The sequence below is a fragment of the Callithrix jacchus genome, chromosome 12, assembly GCF_049354715.1.
Source record: "Callithrix jacchus isolate 240 chromosome 12, calJac240_pri, whole genome shotgun sequence".
NCBI lineage: Eukaryota > Metazoa > Chordata > Mammalia > Primates > Cebidae > Callithrix > Callithrix jacchus.
In genome coordinates, this window is record NC_133513.1 from 36,062,040 (window position 1) to 36,073,401 (window position 11,362).

Sequence of the window (11,362 nt, forward strand, 5' to 3'; positions counted from 1 at the left end):
ACTCCTGGTCTCCTCCAAGGTCCCCAGGACACCCCACACAGACATCCCAGCACTGCTGCAGCTGGCATAAGAGCCTAGAAACATCCTGTCCAGCACCCTCTGGGCCCCTCTTTTAGGATCTGGGTGAGCTAAAGAAGCCGAAAAAGGGTTTGCAGCCAGGCCTGCCCCTCCCCCACAGCCCTGGGTGTGTCAGGCCAGTCAGCCTGAGTTTCAGGAAGCCTGAGCAGTTCCCTCCCAAATAGCTGGGATTACAGGCACCTGCCACCACGCCTGACTAATTTTTCCCTGGGCGGGGCTGTGGGGTTTAAAGAACCAACCTACCTGCCTGGGCCGTCCACAGCCCAGCAGCGTCCTCAGACCTGTTCTCTGCACCGCCAGCTCAGGTGAGCCCTCACTCAGGTGACCTTGAAGGTGAGCAGGCATCCACGTCGGGGCTGCTAGGTGAAGGGGGTGGCTGCCCAAGAATTTAATAAGGAGCCTGTTGAGGGGTCTGAGGACAGATATGGCTGCAGGTGTCACGTGGAGGCCTCCTGTGTTGCACCCACTGTCATATGGACGGTGGGTTGGGGACTGAAGGAAATAGGAGCCAGCCCTTGGCTAAAGAATATGTGAACTGGTAGTTTGTGCCTGTGGTCCCAACTGCTTGAGAGACTCAGTTGAGGAGATCCCCTGAGCCATGAGAGTTCAAGGCTACAGTGAGCCGAGATCACACTACTGCTCTACATCCTGGGTAGCAAGACCCTATCTCAGAAAAAAAAAAAAAAAAAGAATATGTGACCTAGAGTTGAGACCCTCCTATTCCAGGAACTCCAGGTTGGTGGAGGTAGCACCAATGAAGGCTGGTGGAAGCCAGCTTTGGAAACTGCTCCTAACCCAAGAACCCATGTTCAGAAGCAGTGTCAGTCTCTCCCTCCAGTGCCTCCCTCCTGCTGCAGAAGGACCGTGTGTTTACTTATGGATGTATTTATTTTGTATTATTTATTTACTTATTTATTTTTTGAGATGGAGTCTTACTCTGTTGCCTAGGCTAGAGTGCAGTGGCAAGATCTCAGCTCACTGCAACTCTGCCTTCTGGATTCAAGCAAATCTCCTGCCTCAGCCTCCGGAATAGCTGCTATTGCAGGCACCTGCCACCAGGACTGGCTAATTTTTGTATTTTTAGTAGAGATGGGGTTTCACCCTGTTGGCCGAGCTGATCTCGAACTCCTCACCTCAGGTGATCCACTCATCTCAGCCTTCCAAAGTGCTGAGATTATAGGCGTGAGCCACCACGACCAGCCTGTAGATTTATGTATTGTAACAGGTTTTTAGTGCTGTGTGCTAGGCATTGTTCTTAAGCTTGACAAATAGTAATTCACATAATTCCATCAACATAACCTTATGAGGTTGCTATACTCTGATTATCCCCCTTTTACAGGACTCTGGCAAAGGAGCGGTGAGGAGCCTGCAGAGTCACACAGTCGGTAAGTGGCTGAGAAGGGACCCAGCCCAGACAGCTGGCCCTGGATCTGTGATCTCATCAGGAGGCCAGAGCTGGGTGCAGCAGACGATGACAATGGCTTCAGTATTGAACATTTGACCATTCTAGGCTAACAATATGTGGAGGGCTGGGAGGGGGCCTGTGCTCAAAGACTCAGCCTCCCCAAGGACAAGTAAGTGTGGTCCTGGGTACCTCCAACTTGAGGGAGAAATGTCACACCACCGGGAGGTCTATACTCTGAGAGCAGAATCTGGGGCTGCTGGAGCAGGGTCCCCAGCCAGGGCTGGCAGGGGAGGTCCTGACTGCTGCAGTCGCCTTATCCCAGGACTCAGTGCTCGCTCCCTCCTCTGCACCCTTGCTTTTGTGGAGGCTCTCTGGGAATTCAGCCTGAGGGTGCTGGACTCCCACCACCTCAGACCCAGACCTTTAGTAACAATATCCTAGGGCCTGATAACAATGCCCTTTGTGTGGGGTTAGGAAGGCAGGCTCCAGACCCTGACTTAGAATAGCAGCTGCCTGACCCTGGGCATCTGATTTCACCTCTCTAAGCTCCATTCTTTTTTTTCTCCTTAGAAATAGAGACAACAATCATATCTTCCTTATGGGGAGGAGTGGGGGGTGGGTTTATCGTATGGATTTTCACGATGCCTTCTACAGCACTTACTTAGTGCAGGCCCTCTTCTGAGCTCTTAGCTCATGTTTACTCAATCACACAACTCCCCCAGGCAACCACTATCCTCTCTAGATGGGAAGACAGAAAGTAGTCATTTGCCCAAGATCGCCCCACAAGCGACAGCATCTGTGGGTTTTGTGTACCTACTCTCACCATGGGGCTCTGCCCCCACCCCCTCTAGCTGGCCAAGTGAGCTGTGAGCCTGGAGCAGATCCACCAGCTGCAGACCCGAGCCCCAGTGTCTCTCCCCCTGCAGCCCTGCCCCCTCAAACTGTGACATGGAGAGAGTGACCCTGGCCTTTCTCCTACTGGCAGGTAAGTTCTCCCAGTCTCTCAGGACCCTCCTGCATTCACCCCACCCACTCTGGCAGCAAAAGCCAGAGAACATCTCCCAAAGGGGACCAGCATGCTTTATTTATATTGCCACTTTAGAGAAAAATGTAAAGGAAATGACAGTACAGGTAGAATGAGAATATTGCAAAAAGGTCTTAATTGCTCCAGAGGAATTGAACTGTGGAAAACATTAATCACCAGTGGCTTGAAGACAAAAGCAGCTGACTCAGGCCTATAATCCCAGCACTCTGGGAGGCCAAGGTGGGAGGATCACTTGAGCCTGGAAGGTTGAGGCTGCAGTGAGCTAGGATTGCACCACCGCATTCCGGCCTGGGTGACAGAGATTCCAACTGAAAAAAAAAAAAAAAAAGACAAAAGCACTCCCTGTTCTTCAGCGGGCAGAGACATAGCAAGTCATCCCAGTCAGTGTGCAAATCTGGAAGGCAGGGCTCTGGGCAGGCAGGGCTCTGGGTGGGGGGCCAAACCCTGAGACTGTGTAGGGCTGGGGAGGACGTGAGGAAGGGAACTGGTGGCTCCAGGCTCACTCCACAACCTCGGGTCTGGGGTCCTGCTGCCCAGCTCACTTGGAGACCAGAGTAATGAATTTCTACCCTTTTTCTCTGCTCCTCCCATACAGGCCTGCCTGCCTTGGAAGCCAATGACCCGTTTGGTGAGTGAGGCCCCCAGTCAGCATACCCACTCTGCCCACATCTCCCCTCTGACACCCACATCCTGTCTCCTGGTTCTGAAATCTTCCCCATCCCTTTTTCCAGCCAGTAAAGAAGATCCCTTCTACTATGGTAAGAGCTGATATTCACACCCCCACCCTACCCTTGCCTATCCTGGACCTCTTTGCCAGACAAGTTGGTGAGGGGTGGTGTGAACCCAGTGTAGACAAAGTGGGATGGGGGATGAAACCTGTCTCCAGCAAGGGGAGGGTGCCCACAGGATGCTTAGGGACAGTCCTGGAGAAGGGCTGGTGCCTGGGCAACTAGGACCCAGATACTTCACCCCTACCCTCCTGCCTTCACTCACCCTCACCCTCCCCTTCCCCAGTCCCTATCTCCCAGATGGTCCTCCTCTCCTCCTCTCCCCTGGGCCTCAGCTCCAAGGGTCATCTTCCAGCACAGCTTCCCTTGATCATCCTTCAAAGCCCCTTCTTTGTGCACATCCACTTTTTTCTTCTTAGTGTTTCCCCACCAGACACAGAATGATGCCTCTGTTGCTTATTTGTCTTTCTTTTTTAAGATGGGGTTTCACCATAATGGCCAGGCTGGTCTTGAACTCCTCACCTCAGGTGATCCACCCACCTCAGCCTCCCAAAGTGCTAGGATTACAGGTGTGAGCCACCATGCCCGGCCTTGTTTATCTTTCTTTATGTATATGGCAGTGGCTGGCCCAAGCAGGAGCTCACAGATGTCTTTTTTTTTTTTTTCTGTTGCCCAGTCTGGAGTGCAGTGGTGAGATCTGAGTTCACTACAACCTCCAACTCCCAGGTTCAAGCGATTCTCCTGCCTCAGACTCCTGAGTAGCTGGGACTACAGGCACACACCACCATGCCCAGCTAATTTTGTGTATCTTTAGTAGAGATGGGATTTCACCGTGTTAGCCAGGATGGTCTCGATCTCCTGACCTCGTGATCCGTCTACCTCTGCCTCCCAAAGTGCTGGGATTACAGGTGTGAGCCACCACATCCACGTCTGGCCTTTTTTTCTTTTTTTTGAGATGGAGTTTCACTCTTGTTACCCAGACTGAAGTGCAATGGCACAATCTCAGCTCTCCGCAACCTCCGCCTCCTGGGTTCAAGCAATTCTCCTGCCTCAGCCTCCCGAGTAGGTGGGACTACAGGCATGCACCACCATGCCCAGCTAATTTTTGTATTTTTAGTAGAGACGGGGTTTCACCTTGTTGACCAGGATGGTCTCGATCTCTTGACCTCGTGATCCACCCGCCTCAGCCTCCCAAAGTGCTGGGATTATAGGCATGAGCCACTGCACCCGGTCTTTTTTTTGAGACAGAGCCTTGATCTTTCTCCCAGACTGGAGTGCAATGCCTCCATCTCGGCTCACTGCAACCTCCACCTCCCAGGTTCAAGTGATTACAGGTGTCCGCCACCACGCTGGTCTAATTTTTGTATTTTTAGTAGAGATGGGGGCCGTGTTGGCCAGGCTGGTCTCAAACTCCTGACCTCAGGTTATCCACCCACCTTGGCCTCCCAAAATGCTAGGATTACAGTGGTTTGCCACCACTGTATGTCTTTTGAATGAATGAGTGAGACCCCAGGCTGGAGCAAGCTCACTTTCTGTGCCCCACCACCCCCAGACTGGAAAAACCTGCAGCTGAGCGGGCTGATCTGCGGAGGGCTCCTGGCCATTGCTGGGATTGCGGTGGTTCTGAGTGAGTGTCAGGACAGGTGGGGCTGTTGGGGCAGGGTGGGGCAGGAAGAGGGAGTGCTCTGATTCCAGCACTGACCCCTCTCTCCCTCCCAGGTAGCAAATGCAAATGCAAGAGCAGCCAGAAGTGTGGGTGAGCTGAGCCCAGTGGTACACCCCTCCTTCGGGGCAGACCCATGGGGGACAGTCCTGACCTGGAGAGTGGACGGCATCCTGGCCACTCACTGGGTTTGCAGCCAGTTTTGTTATTCACATAGTCAACCCTGAAGGGCCCCTGTCAGGGAAAGCTGTGACCTCAGTATTGTGTGAAGTGACCCTGGAAGGAGAGCAAGGAGGTGTACTCCTGGGGTGGGGCGGCAAGAGTCTGGGGTGTAGGGAGAAGGTCCTCCAGGCTAACCTGATACTTCTCTCATGTGGTCCTTTCGCTAGTCCTGTACCTGAGAAGGCCACCCTACTCATCACTCCAGGTAGGATGGGCTTCTGCGGGGCTGAGGGGGTGTCTGTGTAGGGACTGTGTCTGATGGCCTGCCTGCCACTCTCTGCAGGCTCTGCCACTACCTGCTGAGCACAGGACTGGCTTCCAGGGATGGCCTGAAGCCCAACACTGGTCCCCACTGCCTCCTCCCCTGGGAGGCCTTATCCTCCAGGAAGGACGTCTCTGCAAGGGCACGCTGTTAGGCGTCTTTCTGATCAGGAGGCTTCTTTATGAATTAAACTCGTCCCACATCCCCTCTTCTGTAGTCTTGTGATCATCTTTGCCTCTGGGGTCAGGGTAATCCCTTAGATTGCTGACTCTCCCTGGAGGCCCACTCCCAACAAGCTTCCCAATCACTGAGTCCCTGCCACCCAGTGGTCTCCTATGACGCCCACTCCAGCAAGCCCCGTGTACCATGAGACACCACAATGTTATAACAAAAGACCTTTCCATCACAGGAGCCCTTATAAGTCCTGGTACCCCAGGTACCCATGACTTCCTTTAACCTAGAGTGACCCCCCCAGGCTTGCCCCACATTCAGACCTCATCTCACCCAGTGAATGCTCTCTCCGGTGAGTGCTCTCTATGGTAGGAAATGTAGCAATTCCTTCAACCCATCCCAGTGAAACCCTCACACCGCATGGGCCCCCTTCTCCCAGGAAACATCCTGTGAAACTCCATGCTGGGATCAGAGGTTGGTGCAGGGCCCCAGAGGTGCAAACATGAGGTCCACATGTCTGCCAGGGCCTTTGAAACAGGACACATAGGGACTGAGATCAAGGTTACAAGCTGGGGCTGAGTGGTACTCAGGATACCTGGCTGAGTCCAGCCACTATCAGGGAATCTTGGGCGGGTCACAGAAGGCAAGCCCCAGTGCTTTGGGGAAGCTGCCCTGTACAGGCAGCCCAGGGGGTATGGCCAGGCCAGAGGTGGCACTGAGTCTGCACAGGTGGCCCCAGGGAGGGGCTGTACAGAAGCCACCCTGGTGGAGGGAGCCAGCAGCACGACTGGAATGCAGGTGATAACATCACCGAGGAAGCAAGGCGAGCCCTGCAGGGACGCAGATGCAGCGGTGGGAGCCACCCAGCAGGGCTGGCGGAAGGGGGCTCCTGAGCATGCCACCTCATCCAGGGGGTACGGAGCAGAGTCCTCTCCTTGTTGGCACAGGAAGATGTTGGTGTGAGGGACTGCTTTTGAAAACATGAAAAGTAAGCTAAGAAAGCCGAGTCTGGAGTGGCAGACCCGGGGAAGCTACACAAAGGTGAGCGGAAGCAGTGCATGCTTTCTGACTGAGGAATCCAGGGCTGTGCAGTCATGACTATCAGGAGCTCTGCTGTTTGAAATCCTAGCAAACCCTGACCTTTCATGGTGGTCCCATGACCCCAACAAGAGATGCAGCCTCCAACCCCACTGCCCTGCTGGGGAGCAGAGGTTTCTGGACGAGACATCCACCCACCTCCACCTTCACATGTCATGTCCTGGGGCCACATCGTGGTAGAGACCTGTTGCCCAGGCTAGTCTTGAACTCCTGAGCTCAAGCCATCTGCTCACCTCAGACTCACAAAGTGCTAGGTAGGAATACAGGTGTGAACCATGGCACCACGCTCTCTCTTTTTATTTCTATATATTTTTTACTTTCTTCTTTTTAAATTTTTTATTTCTTTTTTTTTTTTTTTTTTTTTTGAGATGAAGTCTCACTCTGTTGCCCAGGCTGGAGTGCAGTGGCACGATCTTGGCTCACTGCAACCTCCTTCTCCCAGGTTCAGGCAATTCTCCTGCCTCAGCCTCCTGAGTAGCTGGGATTACAGGCATGTGCCACCATGCCCAGCTAATTTTTGTATTTTTAGTAGAGATGAGGTTTCACCACGTTGGTCAGGCTGGTCTCGAACTCCTGACCTCATCATCCACCCGCCTCAGCCTCCCAAAGTGCTGGGATTACATGCATGAGCCATCACGAGCAGCCAAATTTTTTTATTTTTTAAAACTGAGTCTCCCTCTCTCACCAAGGCTGGAGTGCAGTGGCATGATTATAGCTCATGGCAGCCTCAACCTGCCAGGCTCAAGCAATCTTTCCACCTCAGCTGCCAGAGTAGCTAGGACCACAGGTGCATGTCACCATGCCCAGCTATTTTTTTTGATGTAGAGATGGGCTCTCACTGTGTTGCCTAGGCTGGTCTGGAACCCCTGGGTTCAAGCGATCCTCCCACCTCAGCCTCCCAAAGTGCTAGGACTATAGGCGTGAACCACTGCACCTGGCCTGCCTCTTTTTTCTCAACTAAAACAAAACAAAACAACAAGAAAAGAACTTTACACTTAAAATAATTGTAGATTCACACGCAATTATAAAAAACATTATAAGCTTTATCAGTGAAGAAATAAAAAACAATACAGAGAGGTAAGCCAGTTTCCCCCGATGGCAAATCGTTGCATAACTATAGCACACTATATCTCAACAGAATATCGAAACTGTGGCGAAACCCCGTCTCTACTAGAAGTACAAAAAAATGGGCCAGGAATGGTGGCACACGCCTGTAATCCCAGCTACTCAGGAGGCTGAGGCAGGAGAATCACTTGTACCCAGGAGGCAGAGGTTGTGGTGAACCGAGATTGCACCACTGCACTTCAGCCTGGGTGACAGAACGAGACACTTTCCAAAAAAATATATTGAAACTGATAGAAACATCGAACTCACTAAGATTTCACCAGTGTTACATCACTCATTTGTATGTGTATGTTTAGTTCTGTGCAACTTTATCACCTGTAATTCCTGTGACCACCACAGTCAAGATCTAGAACGGTTCATCACAAGGAATCCTCATGCTCCTCTTTCATAACCACACCCATTTCCCTCTCTACTTAGGCCCCTGGGACTAACCTCTGGCAAACACGAAACTGTCCTCTATCTCTAATTTTTGTTATTTCAAGAATGTTAAAACCTGTAATCCCAGTAATTTGGGAAGCTGAGGCGGGTGGATCACCTGAGGTTAGGAGTTCAAGACCAGCCTGACCAAAATGGTGAAACCCTGTCTCTACTAAAGATACAAAATTAGTCAGGCATGTTGGCAGGCCCCTGTAATCCCAGCTATTTAGGAGGCTGAGGCAGGTGAATCGCATAAACCCGGGAGGGGGAGGTGCAGTGAGCTGAGATCCCACCACTGCACTCCAGCCTGGGCAATAGAGTAAGACTCCATCTCAAAAAACAAGAAAATAAAGAATGTTAGGCTGGGTATGGTGGCACATACCTGTAGTTCCAGCTACTTAGGATAAGGAAAATGGGTCACTTGAGAGTTGCAGTGACCTGTGATTGTAATCATGAATCATGCCTGGGTGACAGAGCAACACCTGGTCTAAAAAAAAAAAAAAAAAAAAAAGAGCTATGATCTCACCACTGCTCTTTAGCATGGGCAACAGAGTAAGATTCTGTCTTTTTTTTTTTTTGAGACACAGTTTCACTCTTGTTGCCCAGGCTAGAGTGCAATAGCTGGATCTCAGTTCACTGCAACTTTCGCCTCCCAGGTTAAAGCAGTTCTCCTGCCTCAGTCTCCTGAGTAGCTGGGATTACAGGAACCCACCACTGCACCTGGCTAATTTTTTGTATTTTTAGTAGAGACAGGGTTTCACCTAGTCTTGAACTGCTGACCTCAGGTGATCTGCCCACCCTGACCTCAGCCTCCCAAAGTGCTGGAATTATAGGTGAGAGTTACCACGCCAGGCATTTTTTTTTTTTTTAAGACAGAGTCTCACTCTGTCACCCAAGCTGGAGTACAGTGGCATAATCTCAGCTCACTGCAACCTCTGCCTCCTGGGTTCAAGCGATGTGCCTGCCTCAGCCTCCTGAGTAGCTGGGATTACAGACACCCACCACCATGCCTGGCTAATTTTTGTATTTTTAGTAGAGACAGGGTTCCACCATGTTGGCCAGAATGGTCTCAATCTCTTGACTTTGTGATCTACCACCCTTGGCCTCCCAAAGTGCCGGGATTACAGGCATGAGCCACCTCAACCAGCCCATTTCTGTCTTTTTAAAAAAACAAAAACTAGGCCGAGTGCAGTGGCTCATTCCTGTAATCCCAGCACTATGGGAGGCCAAGGCAGGTGGATCACGAGGTCAGGAGTTTGACAGCAGCTTGGCCAATATGGTGTAACTCCGTCTCTACCAAAAATACAAATTAGCTGGGCATGGTGGCACACGCCTGTAGTCCCAGCTGCTCAGGCTAAGGCAGAAGAATCCCTTGAACCTGGGAGATGGAGGTTACAGTGAGCTGAGATCGAGCCACTGCACTCCAAAGCGAGACTCCATCTCAACCAAAAACTAATAAAACTGAGATGCCTTGAGACTTGATGCATCTGCCCACACCCAGATGATGAGGGTGATTTTAGCACAGGTGACTTATCTCCCATACTGTTAAGTATTCAGAAGCTGCTTCTTGAAAGGTAACTACGCCAGACATGGTGGCTCATGCCTATAACCCCAGTACTTTGGGAGGCCGAGGTGGGTGAATCACCTGAGGTCAGGAGTTGGGAGACCCACCTGGCCAACATGGTGAAACCCCATCTCTACTAAACATATGAAATTAGCCAGGCATGGTGGTTGGCGACTGTAATCCCAGCTACTTGGAAGGATGAGGCAGGGGAATTGCTTGAACATAGGAGGCAGAGATTACACTGAGCCCAGATGGTGCCACTGCACTGTAGTCTGGGCAACAGAATGAGACTCCATCTCAAAAAAAAAAAAAAAAAAAAAAAGAGGTAACTAGCCCTCTCCTGTAGAAAACGTGGCCTTGACTCAGAACACTCAGGGTTTGGGCTATGAGCATTTATTGAGACTTGTCAGAGGCGCCACATGAAATCTCTGAGGAACACAGGTACCTTTTTGATGGGGCCTGTGCTGTCATTTGTAGCAGATGGCAGAGCAGCTGGTGGAGCCCTTGCAGTCTTCTGGTCACCTGGTAATTAGCAGGAGTAGTCGTTTTGTTTTTTTTTTTATCGAGACAGGGTCTCACTGTCACCCATGCTGAGGTGTAGTGGTAATAGTATTGGCTCACTGCAACTTCTGCCTCCTGGGCTCAGGTGATCCTCCCACCTCAGCCTCCTAAGTAGCTGGACTATACGTGTGGAGCCACCATGCCCCACACATTTTTTTTTTTTTTTTGAGACGGAGTTTTGCTTTTGTTACCCAGGCTGGAGTGCAATGGCATGATCTCGGCTCACCGCAACCTCCGCCTCCTGGGTTCAGGCAATTCTCCTGCCTCAGCCTCCTGAGTAGCTGGGATTACAGGCACACGCCACCATGCCCAACTAATTTTTTGTATTTTTAGTAGAGATGGGGTTTCACCATGTTGACCAAAATGGTCTCGATCTCCTGACCTCGTGATTCACTCGCCTCGGCCTCCCAAAGTGCTGGGATTACAGGCTTGAGCCACCGTGCCTGGCCAAATTTTTGTATTATTTGAAGAGTTGGGGGTGTTGCCATGTTGCTCAGGCTGGTCTCAAACTCCTCAGCTCAGCCAGGCATGGTGGCGCACACCTGTAGTCCCAGCATTTTGGGAGGCCAAGGTGGGTGGTTCACCTGAGGTCAGAAGTTAAGACTAGCCTGACCAACATGGTGAAATCCCATACTCTACTGAAAATACAAAAATTAGTGGGGCATGGTATACGCACCTGTAATCCCAGCTACTCAGGAGACTGAGGCAGGAGAATCGCTTAAACTGGAGAGGTTGAGGTTGCAGTAAGCCGAGCTTGAATCACTGCACTCCAGCCTCGGCAATAGAGTAAGACTTTGTCACACACACACACACACACACACAAAACCTCATCAGCTCAAGCGATCCACCTGCCTCAGCCTCCCAAAGTGCTGGGATTACAGGTGTGAGCCACTGAGCCAGGCCTCAGGGTATTTTCAAGTGTTAAAAGCAGCTTTCACCAAAATCCAAAAAATACTACCCCAAATTATGCCACTTTCTTAGTGGCAAGAATTTCTGTAAACAGGACCCTTGAGATTTTTTTTT

The 11,362-nt window shown here is 51.2% G+C and overlaps 1 protein-coding gene across 1 annotated transcript; it reads left to right on the top strand.

The window, feature by feature from the left end:
• The first annotated feature begins 332 nt into the window (after positions 1-332).
• Positions 333-5,643, top strand: FXYD4 (FXYD domain containing ion transport regulator 4). Its single transcript, XM_054242283.2, has 8 exons — positions 333-383; positions 1,418-1,463; positions 2,410-2,468; positions 3,124-3,156; positions 3,260-3,286; positions 4,809-4,883; positions 5,309-5,346; positions 5,425-5,643. Exons 3-8 carry the CDS (start codon positions 2,432-2,434, stop codon positions 5,626-5,628), a joined length of 414 nt encoding a protein of 137 aa, XP_054098258.1. The 5' UTR covers positions 333-383; positions 1,418-1,463; positions 2,410-2,431; the 3' UTR covers positions 5,629-5,643.
• Positions 5,644-11,362: the final 5,719 nt, after the last annotated feature.

Excerpts from the sequence above, each read along its gene's own strand:
- FXYD4 (XM_054242283.2), top strand. The coding sequence starts at position 2,432 with ATGGAGAGAGTGACCCTGGCCTTTCTCCTACTGGCAG. Across the intron at positions 3,157-3,259 it reads GGAAGCCAATGACCCGTTTG|CCAGTAAAGAAGATCCCTTC; the intron begins GTGAGTGAGGCC and ends CCCTTTTTCCAG. Across the intron at positions 4,884-5,308 it reads TGGGATTGCGGTGGTTCTGA|TCCTGTACCTGAGAAGGCCA; the intron begins GTGAGTGTCAGG and ends TCCTTTCGCTAG.